This window comes from Cottoperca gobio, unplaced genomic scaffold (genome assembly GCF_900634415.1).
Source record: "Cottoperca gobio unplaced genomic scaffold, fCotGob3.1 fCotGob3_30arrow_ctg1, whole genome shotgun sequence".
Lineage (NCBI taxonomy): Eukaryota > Metazoa > Chordata > Actinopteri > Perciformes > Bovichtidae > Cottoperca > Cottoperca gobio.
The window spans coordinates 42,501-65,687 of record NW_021166920.1 but is presented as its reverse complement, the minus strand read 5'-3'; the positions used below and the strand labels follow the sequence as shown (position 1 = coordinate 65,687).

At 44.7% G+C, this 23,187-nt stretch overlaps 1 protein-coding gene across 2 annotated transcripts in view; it reads right to left on the bottom strand.

Moving 5' to 3' along the window:
- Nucleotides 1-9,031: 9,031 nt before the first annotated feature.
- Nucleotides 9,032-23,187, bottom strand: part of LOC115005486 (complement C1q tumor necrosis factor-related protein 1-like) — a 15,941-nt gene continuing 1,785 nt past the window's right edge. Inside the window, exons 2-3 of one of the 2 annotated variants that reach the window (XM_029427333.1) lie at nt 18,081-18,272; nt 9,032-11,362 (exon numbers count right to left, since the gene is read on the bottom strand). In XM_029427333.1, coding sequence (XP_029283193.1) covers nt 10,815-11,362; nt 18,081-18,261 — 729 coding nt within the window. In that variant the 5' untranslated portion in view covers nt 18,262-18,272 and the 3' untranslated portion in view covers nt 9,032-10,814. Of the gene's footprint in view, nt 11,363-18,080; nt 18,642-23,187 lie in introns of those variants that run through there. The other variant, XM_029427332.1, reaches the window with a different exon arrangement.

Below are 23,187 nucleotides of genomic sequence, written 5' to 3'. Positions count from 1 at the left end.
GAAGAGACAGAAGAGCTCTGCTCCAGGATCTCAAGTTCTGCAGAGGTTCATCAGGATAAAAAGGTTTAAGATATAGCCTGGAGCCAGTTCAAGAACAATCCCAAGATCAATCCTAAACGAACAGGAGGGAAATGTAAAGAAGGTAGAACAGCAGTGATAGTTCTGGTTAAAGGCCCAGAGGTTTAGTTCTGTACCATCATTTTTATGTTGCTCAAAACACTCATTACTATCAAACAGGTGAGTAAGAAGTCTCGCAGCAGGCTGGATATGTTGTGACAGCTCACCTGTAGCTGGTAGTATTTGTTCTGTGATATCTGCGGCCCAATAATAAGTATTTCTGTTTTATTGGAGCTGGAGGAAGTTTTAAGACATCCAGTTTGTGTACGTCAGACAGGCAGAGAACTTAACGGGGAGGTACAACTGTGTGTCATCTGCATAACAATGAAAGCTCATGTTCAGTGTTCAGGCTGACGGTGAATCTCCAAAGACGTATATGCTCGGATCTTGCACAAAGTTGTGAAGATGTGTCTGAATAAAACATAAAGTTCTTGCTCTGGAATCTTTGACTGATTTGTGTTGTAGATCACATTTGCAGGACAAACAAAGTTTGTGTTTCACTCAGATTTACTTATTTATTGATTTAAGCTACAGTAAGATGAGGAACTCCAACAGGTAGGAGACCTAGAGCTCAGCCAGAACATGCTAGAGGAATTATATAAGCCATCTGGGGAGCCACGAGAAGAAGACCTATGGGCTACCTAGTTTAACCTGTTGCCGCTGTAAACCAGAGTAAATGACTGATTTGAAGTTTTTGAACATTTCTGGTCCGGATCCTGTACACAAGAGGAGTGAACATAAAGTTATACAGACTGAGAGGCAACTCCTGATTGTCCTTCTGCATCAGGACCTATGTGGGGAAATCAAATTCCGGTGACTGACAGAAGTTTAAGCAACACTTTAATGCTACTGATGATAAGCATTAGTATTATTAGACTGCATGTTCTGAATAATAACCCACAGATAGAGACAGGACTCCCAGATGACGTTGAAAACATCGGGGAGCGCACAGACACGAGTAGATTCAGGGCTTATTACTGTGGAGTCGCTGTCACACACTTTTAATGTACTTAATGAACTGAAAACGTACAGAGTACAAGGTTGGACTACTGCAACGCTCTCCTCATCGGGACTCCAAGCGGGAGCCTTCAAAAGCTCCAATATATCCAGAACAGCGCCGCTAGGATCCTGATGAAGGTGCGAAAATATAACCACATCACACCCATTCTCTACTCCCTCCACTGGCTTCCTATCGCATTCAGGATCTTACAACATCTCCCTCCTCACCCATCAGTGCATACATGGAAATGCTCCTCCGTATCTCAAGGAACTCCTCCCCCAACAAACCTCCACACGCAACCTCCACTCCTCTAAAGAAACTTTAGAGCTCCACCCCCCCAGGACCAAGCTCTGCACCATGGGCGATCGGGCCTTCTGCTCAGCCGCTCCTCACCTGTGGAATTCCCTCCCAGAACACCTGAGGGCTCCACAGGCCACCGACTCCTTCAAGAAGAGCCTAAAAACCTTTCTTTTCACAAAAGCCTTTCCGTAAAGTCTTATGTCTGTTGTTGTTGTTGTTGTTGTGTTGTTGTTGTTGTTGTTGTCCTGCATTGTAGCGCCTTGAGATTGCTTTTAGCTTTGAAAGGTGCTTTACAAATACAATTTATTAACCCTAACCCACCTGAGATTGTTTTAACTGAACTGAACTGAACAGGTCAGGTGTCAAAGAAACTTCAGAAGAGGAAAAGAAAATCATTGCTCAAAAGCAAATGCTCGGAATAACTGAGCTGCAGATTCACACAGGAATATCATCACCTGACCCCAGGTAGGGGACTTTCAATTCAAAGATTAAAGACATGGCAGGTTCACGCAGGATTAAAAACACAGATGGCTTTTGAAGCTAATGATATGAGGACAGGTAAGGTAAGAACAAGTACATCCACCCTGTGCAAAATAGTCTTTTGGTGAAAGTCCTTATTAGTTCAAGCATAAATACGTCACATGACCCGCGTGTACGTTAACACTTTGGCAGCACACACATACAACCCTGCACGCAGCTATCAGCCGAGGAATCAGTTGACTCTTTCTCAGCTCGACACTGTGCACGGAGCAGATAAGAGCTCTGACCTGGGGCATTTTGTTCCTTAGCCCAGAGAAAGCATCAGGGCAGATCGAGGCCTGGATCAGAAGAGAATCCTTCTCCATATCCTGGAGGATTGCCCTGTCGGCTGCCTTCTCTGGCTCAGAAAACCAAGCGACTAAATTAGCCTCTGATAGAGAGATAAATCAGAGCGAAGAGGCTTTTTACCCGAGCTGTACATCTGCCCGGAGACAAACTCATGTCCTCCAGAAAACCTTGGCCGTGTTTTCACTGCATTTTAAAACAGGATTTTACAGAAATACTGAAGTGCAGTTCATACAACAACACTGGGGTCAGACCGGCTGCGGGGTTGGTTGATGAATCGAGATTTATTGAATTTTCAATTACGATTTTTAGTGTTAGGGTTAGGGTTAGGGTTAGGGTTACGACAGATAGTCACTATGTGTCGCAGGGGGACAGAAGGACCCATGCTGGGAGCTTGAACCAATCACGTGAGAGCCACATTGTAGAAAATAGACTCCTGGGCAGCAGGTGTGGAGACTGCAGGCCTCCTCACTCCTTCTCTGGTTCAACTGTCAGGTTCAGCATTTATAGGTCCTTCTCAGCTCAGATGCTGCAGCTTCCTGATGACACCTTTAGTACCTTACAGATTATAAAGCATGGCCCATGGGGTGAGGAAACACCAACATCATCAACAGAGGATCCTGGGAGAAGACCATGTGACTCACTGATCGAACACATTTACACCTAGAAATGTGATCATTGTGTTCTTCAGAAACATAATAACTAACATCTCTCACACGGCTTCAATTGTGCAGCAGTGGAACTGAACATGTTGCTAAAAGTTTAAATCATGTTCTGAACAAATCTCTCTGCCTCTGTCCTCCATTGACCAGCTCTGCTGCCTCCAGAGCAGACTGTAGCTTGGTTGCACAATCCAGCTTGTCTTTGCTCAACTCATGACCTTAACTGAAAGATGAAATAAAGCCAACAGAGTGTTTAGCCGTGTCTGGCAGTGGCATGTACTTCCTCCCCTCTTCATATTTGACTCACGCAGCAGCACTCTGGCAGTGCTCTCCTAAGAGCCATTACACAATTATTAGGTAGTGAGGCTTTTACAAGGGAAACAGAAGAGTGGTGAAGGATCGACACAGACACTGCAATGGAAAATGGGAAAAGGACAAAGTGAAACAGCACATTACTGTCGCTTTTTAAGGATTAGGACACTTTGATTACAGTGATTTGATTACAATTCTATTTTAAAGCAACATACACTTGCATACGTTATGATTACATTACTTATGATCAAAAACGATTGAGTCCACAACTTTGCTAACAAAGACAAACAGGAAGCAAGTGCAACAACAGAAGACTTTAAAGCTAACTAATGTTCCGAACTCGGTTCTGTTGCCCCCTCTGCACGACACCGCCGCCCCTCCCCCGCCGCAGGCTTGAAAACCTCCTCAGCTCAACAGTCCAGAGCTCCTGAGCTGCAGCTGTAAACACCAACTGATAGCTACTGTTAGTGAGTTGAGGCAGAACAGCCGGAGGACATCAGAGGGAAAACTAGAAAACGTATTAAACGTAAAATATGATCCAAACAAGAAGCGTCTGTGGCTCAGGAGGTGGTCGTCCACCAGTCAGAGGGTCGGTGTTTCGATCCCCGGCCGCTGCAGTCAGCATGTCGAAGTGTCCTTGGGCAAGATACTGATCCCCAAATTGCTCCCGATGGCCAATGGTGTGTGTGAATGGTTATTTCTACTGACGAGCTGATGTGCACCTTGTAAGGTAGCCTCTGAATGTGTGTGAATGGGCGAATGCTGACATGTGTTGTAAAGTGCGTTCAGTGGCCGTAAAGATTGTAAAAGTGCGATATAAAAGCAGTCCATTTACCACAGAGCCTGACACACTTCTTCTGAGAGATTTAGCCTACGACCCGCTCAACATAGTTACATTAAAAAGTGCAAGATGTGAGTGAGGACCATTCAAGGTAATCTAATTACATGTTGTTGCTTTAACTGGAACAAAAGGTTAAATGTAAATGAACACAAATAGTTTAGATATTTGGTATTGCAGATATCTATAATGTGTTATAGATACCTTGACTGCATTGTGATGCCTGCTAATAGCAGTAAAGTATGATCCACCATCATCGTAAAACTCAAGTATCACTGCATCTTTCAAAGGGCTCTGATGAGCTGGCGCCTGAGCTGAACGCTAAGATCTTTTAAGGCTCTGAATGTGTGTTAGTATCAACACACGCAGCGACTGCAATGTCCTGAGTCAGAGCCCACAATATGATATCAGTACACTGTTACCGTGGACGTATTATGATCTCTACCTGTCATTGTTAAAGAATAAACGTGAGTGCTACTGAGTGAATATAAGCATGTTACTAGTATTTAGACGTCGCAATACATTATGGAAAGTCTCATAATGTTTTATGATATTATGTTTGTATGCACACTTATAACTGTGTGCATACAAACAGACAAGACTGTCTTTTTTTAAACGTATGTTTCAGGACTGGCTGACTCTTGAAACCGCACGAGTCGACACTGACTTAACCTCTCACTTGATCTCATCCCAGTGGATGACTTGAAACCTCTTCATTTGAGACTTTCTTTGGAAAGGTTTCTCTTTCTGTTTGTTTGTGTGTGTTTCTTCGTCTCAAATGAGACCAATAAACCTGATCTCATGGGAAGGTGTACACAAAGTCATTTTGCAGTGTCCTGTCTACGCATTTTAAGCTTTCCGCGTGTCATTTAACGCCGTCCTCATTCCAAACTCGTCACACACGGTCGCAGTTTTAAAATCGTGGCTAACATTGATTTTGTGAATTCAAACTAAACTACTTGGTTGTGATTTGGAAGTGATCATGGTTCGGGTTTAAATAACATTTGTTACAGAAACAGAATCATGATTATTATTGATCCCTATTGATTTTAGAATACAAATATAGACAATATAGATAAACATATCGCTCTTTATACTACGTCACCTGTCATCTAATATAGTCGAGGTGTGAAATAACGTGAAAAGCATGAAATGCGTAGTGATAACGTGACAAATGACTTTCTGTGATAACAGGCTGACTACATAAAGATTATAATAATGAACAGTGAACACTGTAGGCTTTACCTCAGGTTTGTATCTTGTGTCATGCTTTACTTGACTGTAACGTCACTGTGATTGATGTTATTTATAATAGTCGTGGGTCTTTGTATGTAGATCTTGAAAGAAATCCTTCACTTCTATCAAAAAGGCCAAGAAAGTATAACTTATTATGTCTTATAGTGAAGCAGAGAGAGAAAGAGCAAGCAGCTGCAGACTGGTGCCAACACAAAACTCTGAATGACCTCAAAGTGTCTCTGTTAGGTAACACACACACACACACACACGCACACACACACACACACACGCACACACACACGCACACATGCACGCACACACACACACACGCACACACACACACACACGCACACACACACGCACACACGCACGCACACACACACACACACACACACACATGCACACACACACACACACATGCACACACACACGCACACACACACACACACGCACACACACACACGCACACACACACGCACACACACACACACACACACACGCACACACACACACACGCACACACACACACACACACACACACACACACACACACATGCACACACACACACACACACGCACACACACACACACATGCACACACACACACACACACACACACACGCACACACACACGCATGCTGTACACGCCTTCTAAAAGGGGTATAACTCCCTGAGAAGTTGGTTACTCTGGAGGTTGTATGGAACGTTAGTTGGCTCTCTCTGCGTGCCTTCCTGTCTGCTCTATTTATTTTTAGTTTGATTATATCTTGGGGTTTCCTGTTTTGAAGAGATGTAATTGTGTGATGTGAACAGTTGGACCAGGGCTGCGTTTGATCTACTTTACAAATGTTCATTATTTTCCCTTCAGCCGCTGCCTTGCTCCTGTGCTCCTACCTGTTTTCCTCTTCCTTATCCTTATGCTCTTCTTTCCCCTCAAACAACCCCTCAGTCCGGTCTCCCTCTGACGGATGAGTGTGGTCAGAGGTCATGTGGTTGTAATTAGGGGAACGCGGCCTCGGCTCTCTGCCCTGCTTCCTGCTTCTAATCTTGGAGCCAACAGGCTTCACTTCAGGCAGCCCTGAAAACAGCTGTTAGCCTCGGGGCCTCAGCCTTCAAACTCCCAGACCTAAATAAAACTGTCTCTAACCTGTCTTTATAGTCTTATAACATTAGTCATAACCTTCCCCCAACGCGTTGGAATGCTAAAGGCCTCGCAGTGCGAACATAGTATTGGTAGTCTGCTGGTACTGACAGTATCCACTGAGCTGTAAATCTTGTGACCCAGAGGATTTACAGGAAAATGACTCGTCTGTTAGTTTTGGATCATTAGAAAAGATCAGAGGTTGTACTCCTTGTTTTCTTTATCACTACATCCAACATCTTCTGGCCTGTTTCTTTACTTTGCTCTGCAGGTGGCTCTTCTTTTCCAGGTCTAGTCTTCTTCAGCCTTTTCTCCAAGTAGTGTTTCGGTATCTCGTATAAAGAGTGTTGCACTTAAGTCCTGTGTCCTGTGAAGCATCTTCAAGAAGTCAGCAGACGTCCGTTTACAGTTTGGACTGGAGGAAGAAGAACCGTCTGGTTCAAGGTTATTGAATACAGCAGAAGAGTCGGTCATGTGGTTTGTTGGTTGATATGATTTCGATGCTTCTAAAGTGTTTTTTAGTGCGATTAAATTAACTGTTGTTTTTGTCATGAATACTTTCACACAAAACGCAAATATTACTCTGCGGAATTATTTTACCGAATGGGATTTTTCTCAACTTGCACCGTGAAGTCCGGTTTGAGTTGCGCCTCTAACAACTAGGATCATAAAACAACAACAACTGTATCCATCCTCCCAACCTTCACAAGGGCAGTGCAAACCAGATTCTTCCTTTCTTACCTTGCACTATAGAAGCCCGCGACCTTCTTATCGTTTATTCGGCCCTGGTGTGTAGCTCCTTGATTCTTGACATCATAAACAACATGTGCAAAATGAATGAGCGCTACATTACAGTGATTTGAGTCAAGGTTCTTCTCAACCTTTATTTTAGAGTTGTTCATGCTCCCATGTGGGAACGATGGTTAGTGCAGTTCACGTATCCATGTAGCAATGGGAAGATAAAGACGATATGGCAGCTCATGAGCTGAGCCTGTAGTGTCGCCTACAACGTGTGTAAACCCAAAGATCCATCATCGTCAGAATTGTATGTACTTCCTTACCTTTGGGGGTCATGACCTTCAGTGTGTTCACTTTGGACAGCTTTGGAAATTATTTATCTGACCGATGTAATATCATTTATAGTACTTGTGCCGTACTGAACACTATAAAGTTGACCAAAGTCTCATTGAATAATACATTTGAACAGTTTTATTGATAGGAATTGTTTTTTGCCAAAGGTGTCAGACTTCTGGTATATGTTGCTCCAAGGACAGGCATCAGACAGAAACTCATACACATATGTGAACATAGGATAGATACCATAAATAAAGAACGGTATCACGTACTTTAATCTCAGTTCTAAAAACAACAACTTGTACAGAAGTGTAGTGTTTGGGAGGAGTTCAACTGTGTGATGACATCTATCTCTTGTTCCTGTCTGATGCTCTTACTGTTAGTTGCTTTGTATATCATACCTGTGCATCCAAAATGATCCCTATTTACAGGCTGAGCATTGAAACAGACTTATTTTTCATGTGCTCTATTTTCTATCATGTATCTTGACTTGTGCACTGTGCTTCTTGTTATGATCTAAACCCCCAAGATAAATTCCTTGTACGTGCAAATCTATAAAACAGTTTCTGATGCTGCAATGCTGGTGAGACACCGTGCCTGTGCTCATATCCTTCCATTCACTTCATTAGCTAGTGTTTTCCACTCCGCAGGGATAATTGAAAGAGATTTTCCGCCACTTGATTGTTTATTGTTTAACAGGATTAAGTGAAACAGCCTCAACTGGCCGGTGCATTTCAACAGTCTTGTAAAGGTTGAGTTAATTGGGCTGAATGCTGCTTCTGACTGTGAACGCATTTAGGTAAAGTGCAGCATGTTCCTTTTAATGGGCAACAAAGTGGGAATAAATGTGTCTAAAGGTTTCGGCTTTGTTTGATCTTGTTTATGTTTTTTCAGTCCTTTGGTTCATGTAGGGTTTTTTGTCAGCAGCTGAAATTCACATTTTGTCAATGTTTTCTCTCTCACACTTGACTTCGTTTTACTATCTTGTAAATGTTCTGTTTTTAATAGCAAAACTAAATAAGTAACTTCAACGAGGCCAAATGACACACCTAAATCCACCCGAGCTCGTTTAACTAACAGCTTGTGTGCTGTGCATGTTGGAACAGCCTCCACCGGTCTGGGCTGATGATCCAGGAAACTGTTCAGATGTCCTGCTTTGTTTCCCAATAGAGCTTTTCAGATCTCCACTCGTGGCTTAAAGTATTTACAACGCAGCAGTCTGCTTCTCCTCGAGCACGGCCTCCCTGAGGATGGCATTACAGCTAATGGGAGAGATATGGCCGAACAGATGGAGCTGGCAAGCTGCAGCGATCCACTGTCTCTGAGACTTTGAGATGGGTTTGCTGGCTCGTTTTTTGTTTATTTTAGAGAGTTGGATGATTTTTGGGATTAAATCTCACCTCATAGGATTAAATTAAATGTGTCCTCAATTTGATGGTATTATTTGTACAGAATTGGAACATTTTCCTGCAGAAATGTGACATGAAGTATAAAATAAAGATGTATATACAGGGAACTGATTTCACTTTTTCATTTTGAAAATGTTTAATTTTTCATAATCAAGTGCCTTTTTGTTGCTCAGTGATACAGAACAAAGAGATACTTGTTTAATGAAGCAGGAAATAAAAACACACATACACAGTTGAAGCACAGATTATAAAGACAGCTATTATACAGCTATTTACACAAACTGCTCTGCAGTTTGAAGTCTCTGTAAGAATGCACCATATTTAATCGTCAGCACCATAATGCATTCCTGCATTTGGAAATAAAGCACCTTTTTTCATTGTGATATGTTGGGGTGTATTCTGTTTACAGGGTCAGTTCACCAAAGCGAACTAAAGTAACTGACTATGTTACCTGAACTGCCTACATCAGCAGCAACATGGTCACGGTTCTTATCCTGGGAACAATCATAGAAACTCTTTCTTTAGACTAATCTATAGAAATACTTGAGAAGTCTTATTTGGACCTAAGATGTTTTTCTAACGTTTTTGTAATTGTAATTTACTAACATATTTGTTTTTTAGGCTTTCACTGACTATGTTGCACTGTGATGGAGCACATGGTCAGAGAGCCACTGGGGTATCCTGGGCCTCTGGACGCACAGGTTGAGTCTCCTCTAACATTCACATACAACTAAACTACATTATCAACTACATTTGAAGGGAAACGTATTTTCTCCATGATTACGTTCGCAGATTTAAGCACATGGTTAACGTTGTGCATTTAAATAAAACAAAACAAAAACGCAACAAAACAACTTGTTCTGGTTTAGAAAAAAGATCAAAGTTCGGCTTAAAATAAGTACGTTTGTAACCCGACACAGACGTCTGCAGACTTTGATGAGAAACGTACATTGCAGCTTCATTGTATAGGAACATACATATAGAAGAGCCGACTGGTGAAAAGGTTGGAAACATCTCTTGCAGTACCTACATGTGGGGGCACTTATGATGTACCACCATAAGTGGGACGACGTGTTTTTGCAATTTGGGTGAACTAACCCTTTAAAGCCAAGCGTTCTCCTGAAAGGCACAAAGGAAACCTTTGTATAAGGTATGACAGCAGCCTGAACACATTTGACAGAAGCTCTCTTTGTAGCACAAATACATAATTGATTGCACAGATGTAAGATTCCTGATACAACTTGTGGTTACACACAAAGGCCCTGAAAGGAGTGGAGAGGAAGAGCAGCCCAGCGCAGGAGAAGGAAAAATGATTTACTTTGTACAAAAGTGTTTTAGGAAAAAGGAAGTAATTCAACATGCCTCCTAATGCTGTGCTGTGCTACCTGTTGTTGTTCCCTTTGAGTCTAATATTGGGCAGTCCTCCTCAAAGGAATACTTCACGCTGAAAATGACCTTTTGTACATCAGTTACTCACCGTGCGTGACCTTGAACTCTTAAAGAAAACTTAGTTTTTCTCGCATGCCTCCACGGTGAATGCAGAATCCGAAAAGTCTTGATGAATTGAAGTAAACGTGGGCCGCGTTTAACAGCAGCACAACTATATCAAAGCATCCGCATACAAAAACAAGATCGTACTAATTGCAACTCTTCCATCACTGCCTTCAAGAATTCAAGGTACCACGGTGGGGGGGGGGGGGTAATTGATGTACAAACGATCATTTTCCGGGTGAAGTATACCTTTAAGAAAAGCACAGTACATTCCTCTCCAGGCTGAAAGGGATTTTTAATAAGCACCAAACGTTTGCACCAAAGCCTTTTTAGTTCTCCTCTCTCGGCATGAAGGTGAAGTAATCCGAGCCAGAGATTCTGCCTCTCATTACTCCTCACATCTCTCGTCTCACTCGATGCTAGGTGCTACCAGGTATCCATTGAAGGTGATGTAAACATCCACGTCGTCACTGTAAACGGCGTTCTCTCTCTCCCTCTTGTAGAGCCGAACCCAGACCTCGTCGTTTAGAGCCAGGTCCATCATGACGCTCTGGCTCTGCATGATGGACCTCTCGCTGGGCTGAGCGTACAGGATCACCTGCTCCTTGTCGTTGTGCATCAGGTGGAGGTAGGTCTCCTTGAAGTTCCAGGTGTGGATGTTAACGTTGAAGAAGTAGATCCCCGGAACGTAGCAGTAGAACTTGTTCTTAAACATGTTGAAGTGCTCGTGGAGGTTGACGAACACCGTGTCGAACACCAGCGCCTGGTAGTAGTCCACGCTGTGCAGGGACTTACGGCGTCCCACCGAGAAGGAGGAGTGAGGGATCTTGCAGGCGTCTCCGGGGACACCTGCCTGACCTTTAGTGCCTTTAGGGCCCAAAAGTCCTCGGTTGCCGGGAGGTCCCTCTAAGCCGGACTTGCCAGGTGTACCTTTGTCTCCTCTGTCTCCTTTATCACCTGGGGGGACAAGAAGAAACACAGGTGAGCGGTGCTGACAGAGACATCGGGAGGATAATCTTTAGTAACCGGGCGTGTTTATGCAGAGCCTTCTGAGAAGACGCTGAGAAGGGAACTGTTTGGAAAAGAGCAGACTCTAAAGATGCTCAAGGCTAACGTTAGCTTAGCTTGTTTCTCTGAGAGCTTAAGATCCAGACGTCAGTTGAAACTCCTCATTGTGCACATTAACAGTCCAGACTCCAGACTGTGGAGCAGCTCTTACTGAGTAAACAACTAAACACAACCGTTTGTCATGCACACGATGCCATTCATCTCCTGTTGTCTTTCATTATGGTTACAAATCCAGAAATGGGAAACAAATTGCAGCAAAGCTTTGACTTTTATCATTTCAAGTCTTACTTTTAAATCTGAAGGAATTGTAAAGTTGTGGTCAGAAATGTGTAAAGAGAATCTTTCTGCAAAACTTTAACTGTGTTCAGATGCCAGCAGAGAAACACATTTGATGTCATCTATGACCTTCATTGACCTCGACTGAGGACCAGAAGTACCTGCGATAACATCGGTGTAATGTGTTTAAAGAGGGCAGATTTTGTCCAAAGAAAAGGTTGAAGATGAGTTTAAAGAATCTCACACCAGGTGGGAAAAAGGTAAATGCAGCTTTGATTAAAAGGCTTTACCTAAACAAATCCTTTCCTCTTACAGAAGATACCTAAAGTTCTGTTTAGAAGAAAGGATCATATGTTCATGAGACAAAACAGCTAGTTCCACTAATGTAGTTCATATTGAAAGATTGTCTCCAAATTGATTGTTATTTTGAAATGTTCTGATAAGTTCTCCTAGTTCCTCTGGATCAGATGGCACACAGGGTTTCCACACCAACTTCAACATCAAATTCAATGACTTCTCAAGGACTTGAAGGCCCAATTCACTTAAATTCAAGGACCCAAAACAGCATAGTTTGAGACACGGCTCAAGGTAACGGCGTGAACTTTTATTGATTGCAATATGGCGTCTCGCAGATCTTTACCAAGACAGTCTTAGTCTTTGGTGAGCTCAACAATCTACATTCAACAACCCAAAATTACAAAGTAAAAACGGGATTTTAGAGATTTTTGCAAATTTATTCAAAATAAAAAACTGAGCCGCAGCGATGACACAGCCCAGGTGCCTCCCATTTCTCTTGATCTCCTTTGACAGGTTTCTACACCTTGATTGGAGTTCACCTGCGGTAAATGCAGCTGAGTGGACACACCTGTCCATATAAGGTCTAACAGGTGACAATGCACAGAGCTAAAGCCTTGAGGTGGGAGGACTGGCCTGCAGAGCCCAGAGACAGGATTGTGTTGAGGCACCTCCTGAATTTATGTTTCTCTACTTGGTTATTTACTTTAATTTGTCACCTGTCTCTGCACAAACATTTCAAACTTAAGTCTGCGGCTTGACGGCAAACTCTGAAAATAATTAATGTGCATCTTCCCGACATCGCTGCTGACGAACGAACATTTTGAGTGTTTGCTTTTGTTCCAAGTACTCAAAACCCGCTGTGCTCTGAAATCAAGTGGCACTGCTCTTAGGATTGTATGACTTCCATCACAATGTGAAGCAGCTGCAATAAAAAAAAAGCACATTGAGCGAAACAAATACTCCTTCAATAACAAACCAAGTGAATAAACTGAGACACAAAACAGCCTTTTGCAGTTGTTCGTGACTGTTCCATACATGTAGGTGGCTCTTTTGCTTTGCTGTGTGGGATCAGGAGCTGAACCCCTCTGTGTTGGGTAAACCACACAGTCGCTTAGCTTCAACATAGGACGCTAAGGTTGGCTTCTGCCCGATATAAGACGAGTCGGGATGAGATCACGATGAATGTATAACATATGCACAGCACCACCAACGTTAGTCAAACTGATTGTGTCCAGTCAGATGTCTGAGATAGTCCTCTTTACAAATGTTGTTTTGTACGTGGAGAACAAAACGCTGGTTCAAGCAGTTTGACAACGTAAAGGTCAGAAAGAGACACATGCACTGAGCAACAGCTGAATTATAACAGAAAATAAACAGGAAGCGTAACATCAACATGTTTTCAGATTCACACAGGAGCAGCTTCTAACAAGCTGAATGAACAGGCGACATGTTGCTTTCACAACACTTCACGATAAAGACTGAAGGTTAGTGTCGGCTGGAACATCAGCTGCTGCTGTGGACAGATCAAACCTCTTCAATATAACACTGAGGGGACTGCAGGGTCCAGAGACAAACACGTGGTGGGGGGGGGAGGAGGAGGAGGAGGGGGGGCAGAATCAGGAGGAGGAGGAGAAGAATCAGGAGGGGGGGGAGGAGGAGGAGGAGGGGGGGGAGAATCAGGAGGAGGAGGAGAAGAATCAGGAGGGGGGGGAGGAGGAGAATCAGGAGGGGGAGGAGGAGAAGAATCAGGAGGGGGGGGAGGAGGAGGAGGAGGGGAGGGAGAATCAGGAGGAGGAGGAGAAGAATCAGGAGGGGGGGGAGGAGGAGGAGGAGAAGAATCAGGAGGAGGAGGAGGAGGGGGGGGAGAATCAGGAGGAGGAGGAGAAGAATCAGGAGGGGGGGGAGGAGGAGGAGGAGAAGAATCAGGAGGAGGAGGGGGAGGAAGGAGGAGGATGAGAAGGAGGAGAAGAATCAGGAGGGGGGGGAGGAGGAGGAGGAGGAGGGGGGGGAGAATCAGGAGGAGGAGGAGAAGAATCAGGAGGGGGGGGGAGGAGGAGAATCAGGAGGGGGAGGAGGAGAAGAATCAGGAGGGGGGGGAGGAGGAGGAGGAGGGGAGGGAGAATCAGGAGGAGGAGGAGAAGAATCAGGAGGGGGGGAGGAGGAGGAGGAGAAGAATCAGGAGGAGGAGGAGGAGGGGGGGGGAGAATCAGGAGGAGGAGGAGAAGAATCAGGAGGGGGGGGAGGAGGAGGAGGAGAAGAATCAGGAGGAGGAGGGGGAGAAGGAGGAGGATGAGAAGGAGGAGAAGAATCAGGAGGGGGGGGAGGAGGAGGAGGAGAAGAATCAGGAGGAGGAGGAGAAGAATCAGGAGGGGGGGGAGGAGGAGGAGGAGAAGAATCAGGAGGAGGAGGAGGAGTAGGAGAAGAATCAGGAGGGGAGGAGGAGGAGGAGAAGAATCAGGAGGGGGGGAGGAGGAGGAGGAAAAGAATCAGGAGGGGAGGAGGAGGAGAAGAATCAGGAGGAGGAGGAGGAGGAGAAGAATCAGGAGGGGGGGAGGAGGAGAAGAATCAGGAGGAGGAGGAGGAGTAGAATCAGGAGGAGGAGGAGAAGAAGAATCAGGAGGAGGAGGAGGAGGAGAATCAGGAGGGGGGAGGAGGAGAATCAGGAGGAGGAGGAGGAGAATCAGGAGGAGGAGGGGGAGAAGGAGGAGGATGAGAAGGAGGAGAAGAATCAGGAGGAGGAGGAGGAGAAGAAGAATCAGGAGGAGGAGGAGAAGAAGAATCAGGAGGAGGAGGAGGAGGAGAATCAGGAGGAGGAGGAGGAGGAGAAAGAGGAGAAGAATCAGGAGGGGGGGGAGGAGGAGGAGGAGGAGAAGAATCAGGAGGGGGGGGAGGAGGAGGAGGAGAAGAATCAGGAGGAGGAGGAGAAGAATCAGGAGGAGGAGGAGGAAGAGGGGGAGAAGAAGAAGAAGGAGGAGAAGGAGGAGAAGAATCAGGAGGAGGAGGGGGAGAAGGAGGAGGATGAGAAGGAGGAGAAGAATCAGGAGGAGGAGGAGGAGGAGAATCAGGAGGGGGGAGGAGGAGAATCAGGAGGAGGAGGAGGAGAATCAGGAGGAGGAGGGGGAGAAGGAGGAGGATGAGAAGGAGGAGAAGAATCAGGAGGAGGAGGAGGAGAAGAAGAATCAGGAGGAGGAGGAGAAGAAGAATCAGGAGGAGGAGGAGAAGAAGAATCAGGAGGAGGAGGAGGAGGAGAATCAGGAGGAGGAGGAGGAGGAGAAAGAGGAGAAGAATCAGGAGGGGGGAGGAGGAGGAGGAGGAGAAGAATCAGGAGGGGGGGAGGAGGAGGAGGAGAAGAATCAGGAGGAGGAGGAGAAGAATCAGGAGGAGGAGGAGGAAGAGGGGGAGAAGAAGAAGAAGGAGGAGAAGGAGGAGAAGAATCAGGAGGAGGAGGGGGAGAAGGAGGAGAAGAATCAGGAGGAGGAGGAGGAAGAGGGGGAGAGAAGAAGAAGAAGAAGAAGAAGAAGAAGAAGAAGAAGAGAAGGAGAAGAAGGAGAAGAAGGAGAAGAAGTAGAAGAAGGAGAAGAAGAAGAAGAAGAAGAGAAGGAGAAGAAGGAGAAGAAGTAGAAGAAGGAGAAGACAGCTGACTCCTAGTAAAGATGATATTCACGTGAAATGAGTAGACCATGACCCACCAGTGAATGTTCTCTGGAACTACAACGAGAAGAGAAAAATGCAAAGAAGCTCAAAGTTTGGAATCGTAAAGCTCACGTGAGAGCAGAGATGAGATGCGGATAACACATCTTATAATGTTCGGCTTACAGACGGCATCGTGTAACTCAACTGTACCAAAGCCAACCTTCTGAATATTTAACACTGTAAACTATAATCCTGGAGATGTGATTGTAAAGCTGTGTGGGTGCAGAATCTCCTCTGCTCCCCGTCACTGTGGGTTCTGCTTCCTTCTGAGGAATGTGACTGACTGCTCTCTCAAATGATGATTGGCTGACTCTGATTCTGTGGTCACACTGTTTAAATCCTATCACCGCAGCTGTGTGTACGTACACACACACACACACATAAAACATGCAAACATACAAAGCGCACACACACACACACACACACACACACTCATAGCAGACGTTATTGTTTCCAGTGAGCAGTCAGTGAGTCAACGCCGGGAGGACAAAGGAGTGTGTGTTTGTGTGTATCATGTGTGTGCTAATCCAAAGCTTAGTGTGTGACTTTGTGCTTGAGTGTGTGACTACGCATATGTTGCTTTGTGTATGTATGAGTGTTTTCCGCCACATAAGCAAGTTCGGTGCCAGGTGAGAGCATCTGTTAGGACCTCCCTCACTGCACAGCTGCAGCACAGTAACACTGTGTGTTACACCCTCTTGTGCAAAGTGGAGTAACTATTGGAATCTAACTACAAGAAGTAGTTCTGTGACTCTCTTGTGTTGTCCTTTATGTTTTCTCTGTGCATGAACGTTGGTGTTGCAACCACGTAAGTGTCTTTTTTAAAGTGTAAGAAATATATGCAACTCATCAGCCTCAGGAGTTGGAAGCTCTCAGAACTGAGGTTTCATTTTCAAATTAAAGACTTTTTTCATTTTACATCCAAACCTTAAAGATTTGCTTGCAACAAATGATCCCTCTCTGACTTCTGACTATCTGTAGCAGCCCGATGAAAGGTCCTGCCAAATGTAACTTCCGCAGTATAAAAGGGGCTTAATTCACTAAAACTATGCATTTCCATTATTATTTCTGCATGTGTGTGTTGAGAGAGTTGGACTGGTCCGGGGGTTGATCGCAGGTCAGAGCAGACTTGGCATGTTCAGTTATCAAAGGACCAGCAGATAATGTTTGATGACACATAGTTTGGATCTCTCTGGTTGAGTTTGCTCTGATATTAGAGACACATGTTCTTCCGCTCTAGCTGTGATTGTGCAGTTCTCCGATATCATACCATCCTTGTATCTTTTAATCCCTTTTCTCTGTTCCCATTCTTCTCTCTCTTTGTGTTTTCACCAGACTTAAACAAAACCTCGAACATACATATAAGGAAACACAAATGCATAAATGCATAATCATCATCTCGTACAAGCTGTCACAGATGTGACTGTTACGGGGCTGACTGTGTACTGTGTGCAACAAGTAGATGTCTTTTCGGGTCTACACGCATCTTAAGACCTGCAGGCTTAAATCCGGCAGAGTACAAATTATAACCCGTTTGATCTTGTGGTTGTGTATTTTTGTGTATTTTAGATAAACAGAAAAATTTTCAAGGATCTAAGTGTCTAGTAAAATGTTGTTCTTCCTTAAACTTCCCTCACGTCATGACTAACATTTGTTGATGTACATTTTCTAAGAAAGACACAAAAGCGATCAGTCTGTGGCTTCTTTCAGACTGCAGGAACACATCTGTTCTTGTACACAAGCGGGTCAGTTCAGAATCTGATACAGGCCACATTTAGAAAATAATGTCAACAGCCAAACAAAAATACTCAGCTTGAGCACTGACGCTTGTTAGCGTGGCCTTCGTTATCTGGTTCCTTCAACAAGATGTTGAAGAGAAGTTGATTTTTTAAGTGATTGCTGGTTGATTCTACCAGTGAAGTGTCTAATTTATTTTTTGTGTCAATTCTACTTACTTCTTAATTCTACCATCAATGCATGATTACACTTCAGCAGCACTGTTCCATTTTATCATACATGATTACTGTTCTGATTTAAATAGTCGCCTTGCCAGCCATCTGGGAAAGCAGAAGCTCAGAACTGATTAAGGAAATGTAGCTTTAAGAAGGGAGATAGTGACACAGATATGTGACTGCAACTGCAGCACTGAAGTGTTCCTGAAAGCACTGCACCTAGAAGACGTATAAAGGACGAAGGATGACTTCCCATGTTACATCCTGCAAGAATCAGGAGACAAACTGGAAACAGAAAACTGAGGAGCTGCCAATGTGACAGGAAGTACCAATCAACGTCACCCCAGCAGGACTTGGAAGCTAACAGAAGCTAACCCCGGCTCTGGTACCTTTGAGGATGGTCATGTTGATGACTGTGCGGACCTCAGGCATCTGATATTGGGTCGTGGCTGCTGGCTGCTCCTGGTGTTCGCAGCACCGCCTGCAGAGTCTGGAAGGGGGTCTGGAGGGGGAGGGGACGCAGCAAGCCAGGGGGAGAAGTAAAAGCAGCCTCACACACACCGCCAACATGGCGTCACAACCTGGTGGTGGAATAAAACAGAGAGGAAGGAGAGTGGAAAGGTTATAGGGATATTGTGACACCATGTGAGTTCAAGGGCCGGGTCACACCTAAAGGTCCTGAATCAAACCAATGTGAGGATAATACATCATTTTAAATCTTCCAACTGGGTCTTTGTGTTCACAAAGATACAACTCAAACCGTCCAGAAAGTGTAAACAAAAGTGTGGTGGAAATGTCGTTCAATTAATGGTCACACAGTTGGCTCCACGTTCGTGATGCACTTTAATATCAACTACAAAGGTGTGTGGCTGAAGCAACGTTTTACTCATTAAGTCGCTGGTTAGTTAGCTAGCTAGCTTGCGTATTCCTCCATGCTTGCCAGGAGTCTACAGAGCTGCTAATTGTGGTCTAATAAACAGTAAATTCATCAAATTCAGTGGTAGCAGACACACAGATAGACTACTAGTTCACCAGCAACCAAAACAGGAAAGCAAATGTTTTTTTAACCAATGAAATAATAATAATAATCTTTATTTGTATAGCACCTTTCATACAAGAATTGCAGCCCAAAGTAAAACATAACAGTAAAAACATAACAATTAGTACAGATTAGAATAAGAGCATTTACATGTACATGAGTCTGAAGTACCATTATAAAAATAGCAGGATTAAAATAGTATAAAATAGCAGAATTAAAATAGTATAAAATAGCATTGTAAATCATGCCTAGTTTCTGTATCTGTGCCGTACTTAACGACCTCCTGAAACCACGTTCATCACCATTCTTGTAAATGTTTTAAACTATCCGAGCCACATGTTGAAAGCATGAGATCCACAATGGGCCCCTGTGGCCCTTCAGCTGGTTTACTCCCTTTGCTACACATTCTTCAGAGTCTTCCCGTTTCATAAACAAACCCCAGTTTGTTAAGTTTTATGAAATCTATCGGTTAAAGCCAGTTTTTCTCCAATAGGACATATAAATGCTATACTTCCTGTGTTTGCTTCGATTAGTTTTCTCACCAGAATGAACCTCTCCAGAGTTCAGTTTTAGAGGTCAGTTCAGTTCGAACACGCCCTTCGTTTGATTGGTCATCAAACGTTCACACCAACCCAAAAGAACCGCACCAAGGGTTCGGTTCAACCAGACTAACCAAGGCCGGTGTGAATGCGTAACAGGTAATACGTTGTTTTTATAATGAGGCTCTTTCTTACTCTCTTGGAGGAAAGTCCAACAAGCTAAACTTAAGCTAAATCCTAAAAAAACCCAAACCAACATTTTTGGTCCAGTTTTGTTGTTTTCTGGTGTATGTTTCACATTCCTGTGGATAACTCATAAGTGTCATAAGTGTCAACACATTCCATGACAATAACCGTAGAGTTTGAGGCTTTGTTGGCCGTTCTTAAGAATCAACCATCAAACTTTGTAAAATTGACTCATTTTAAAAATGTATAGATACCATTCATTGATAAACACAAGTCCTGCTCGCCTGATCTCCTGCAGCTGTTTAAAGGTAGGAAACCACTAATTAGACCAGACAGCGTGAGTCAAATTACTACAATTCAGCGCTAAGTACCTCCTGGCACACACAGACTGATGATGTCAAATACACATAGATCTTCCCTTTTTAATATCGAGGACATAAATAACTGTGGTATGGAAGTCAAAGCCGCAGATGACAGATTGTCTCGTGCCTAAAAGGTTTTAATATAAGATCCAGAGGACTTGGATCAAGAATCCAAAGTTCAGGAGAAAAGCTGTAGATTGTGGGTTTGAGTTCACACCGACACAAACACACATGGACTTGGTTGGATGTGAAAACATCAGCAGAGATTTGCTTCTCTCTGCACGAGCACACAGCGAGAAACACTTTCAAATACAGGACGATATGTGATATCTGTTGGTCCAGAACCACACACACGTTCCTCTCTTGTTGTCTCTGATGCACATTTCTACATCACACACCAAACATTTAAACTTGATAATAGATTTACTTTTTGGACTGAAATCTTTCTATTCAGCAGTAATGAGACTTTGTTGATGGAAATCTAAGGTTACAAAGACATTTCTGTGTGAGTATGTATAATAACATAACGTAACACAAAACATATGGCCCTCAGATGATCCTTTTACCCAGAATGCCTTATCGTAATCTGAGTATACATAATCCTGGGGGAATGTAACCTCCAACCCACCGAGGCACACAAGAACAATCTGTCTCAAAATCCAAAGTTTTAGTATTTCTTTAGCATCCTTACGACACTCGATCTGTAGACTATGCTACATATGATGTCATGATTGTGAAGTTTTATAAAATGGATTAATCAACATTCTTATATTCTGGATCCAATGATTACTTGGATGTGAAATTGGTCATACTGATAAACCACATGTAATTATCACGTTCTGGGGCCGTCTAACCGCTCATCTCTGTTTTCAGAGAACAAGCTCTAAAACCCAAAATGTAACTATAACTCTGCCTGTCGCTGATAACAGACGTAGTGAAGTCTTTACCAGCTTCAGAGCCAAATGTCTCCCTCAGGATTTAGAGGAGACCAAAGATGGAGCGTTCATATTGGAATTAAATCCGCCAGACCGGACAAAGCTGTAGCAGCGACCTGTCAATCACAGGAAGCCCCCGCCCTAAAGCAGACGCTGCTTTAACCTTTATTTTAAATGTGTTGAAGAAGACTTGAAACAACATAAACTCATCAGAATGTTACTGAGGTAATAACTCAAGAGATAAAGAGAAACATTTTCTCATAGACTTCTATACAACCACAGGAGTCTCCTGCTGGATGTTACAGAGGAGTCTCCTCCTGCTGGATGTTACAGAGGAGTCTCCTCCTGCTGGATGTTACAGAAGAGTCTCCTGCTGGATGTTACAGAGGAGTCTCCTGCTGCTGGATGTTACAGAGGAGTCTCCTCCTGCTGGATGTTACAGAGGAGTCTCCTGCTGGATGTTACAGAGGAGTCTCCTGCTGCTGGATGTTACAGAGGAGTCTCCTCCTGCTGGATGTTACAGAGGAGTCTCCTGCTGGATGTTACAGAGGAGTCTCCTGCTGCTGGATGTTACAGAGGAGTCTCCTGCTGCTGGATGTTACAGAGGAGTCTCCTCCTGCTGGATGTTACAGAGGAGTCTCCTCCTGCTGGATGTTACAGAGGAGTCTCCTGCTGCTGGATGTTACAGAGGAGTCTCCTCCTGGATGTTACAGAGGAGTCTCCTCCTGGATGTTACAGAGGAGTCTCCTGCTGGATGTTACAGAGGAGTCTCCTCCTGCTGGATGTTACAGAGGAGTCTCCTCCTGCTGGATGTTACAGAGGAGTCTCCTCCTGCTGGATGTTACAGAGGAGTCTCCTGCTGCTGGATGATACAGAGGAGTCTCCTGCTGGATGTTACAGAGGAGTCTCCTCCTGCTGGATGTTACAGAGGAGTCTCCTGCTGGATGTTACAGAGGAGTCTCCTGCTGCTGGATGTTACAGAGGAGTCTCCTCCTGCTGGATGTTACAGAGGAGTCTCCTGCTGGATGTTACAGAGGAGTCTCCTCCTGCTGGATGTTACAGAGGAGTCTCCTCCTGCTGGATGTTACAGAGGAGTCTCCTCCTGCTGGATGTTACAGAGGAGTCTCCTGCTGCTGGATGTTACAGAGGAGTCTCCTGCTGCTGGATGTTACAGAGGAGTCTCCTCCTGCTGGATGTTACAGAGGAGTCTCCTCCTGCTGGATGTTACAGAGGAGTCTCCTCCTGCTGGATGTTACAGAGGAGTCTCCTGCTGCTGGATGTTACAGAGGAGTCTCCTCCTCCTGGATGTTACAGAGGAGTCTCCTGCTGCTGGATGTTACAGAGGAGTCTCCTCCTGCTGGATGTTACAGAGGAGTCTCCTCCTGCTGGATGTCACAGAGGAGTCTCCTCCTGCTGGATGTTACAGAGGAGTCTCCTCCTGCTGGATGTCACAGAGGAGTCTCCTGCTGCTGGATGTTACAGAGGAGTCTCCTCCTGCTGGATGTTACAGAGGAGTCTCCTCCTGCTGGATGTTACAGAGGAGTCTCCTGCTGCTGGATGTTACAGAGGAGTCTCCTGCTGCTGGATGTTACAGAGGAGTCTCCTCCTGCTGGATGTTACAGAGGAGTCTCCTCCTGCTGGATGTTACAGAGGAGTCTCCTCCTGCTGGATGTTACAGAGGAGTCTCCTCCTGCTGGATGTTACAGAGGAGTCTCCTGCTGGATGTTACAGAGGAGTCTCCTCCTGCTGGATGTTACAGAGGAGTCTCCTCCTGCTGGATGTTACAGAGGAGTCTCCTGCTGGATGTTACAGAGGAGTCTCCTGCTGCTGGATGTTACAGAGGAGTCTCCTCCTGCTGGATGTTACAGAGGAGTCTCCTCCTGCTGGATGTTACAGAGGAGTCTCCTCCTGCTGGATGTTACAGAGGAGTCTCCTCCTGCTGGATGTTACAGAAGAGTCTCCTGCTGGATGTTACAGAGGAGTCTCCTCCTGCTGGATGTTACAGAAGAGTCTCCTGCTGGATGTTACAGAGGAGTCTCCTCCTGCTGGATGTTACAGAGGAGTCTCCTGCTGCTGGATGTTACAGAGGAGTCTCCTGCTGGATGTTACAGAGGAGTCTCCTCCTGCTGGATGTTACAGAGGAGTCTCCTGCTGGATGTTACAGAGGAGTCTCCTGCTGGATGTTACAGAGGAGTCTCCTGCTGGATGTTACAGAGGAGTCTCCTCCTGCTGGATGTTACAGAGGAGTCTCCTCCTGCTGGATGTTACAGAGGAGTCTCCTGCTGGATGTTACAGAGGAGTCTCCTGCTGCTGGATGTTACAGAGGAGTCTCCTCCTGCTGGATGTTACAGAGGAGTCTCCTCCTGCTGGATGTTACAGAGGAGTCTCCTCCTGCTGGATGTTACAGAGGAGTCTCCTCCTGCTGGATGTTACAG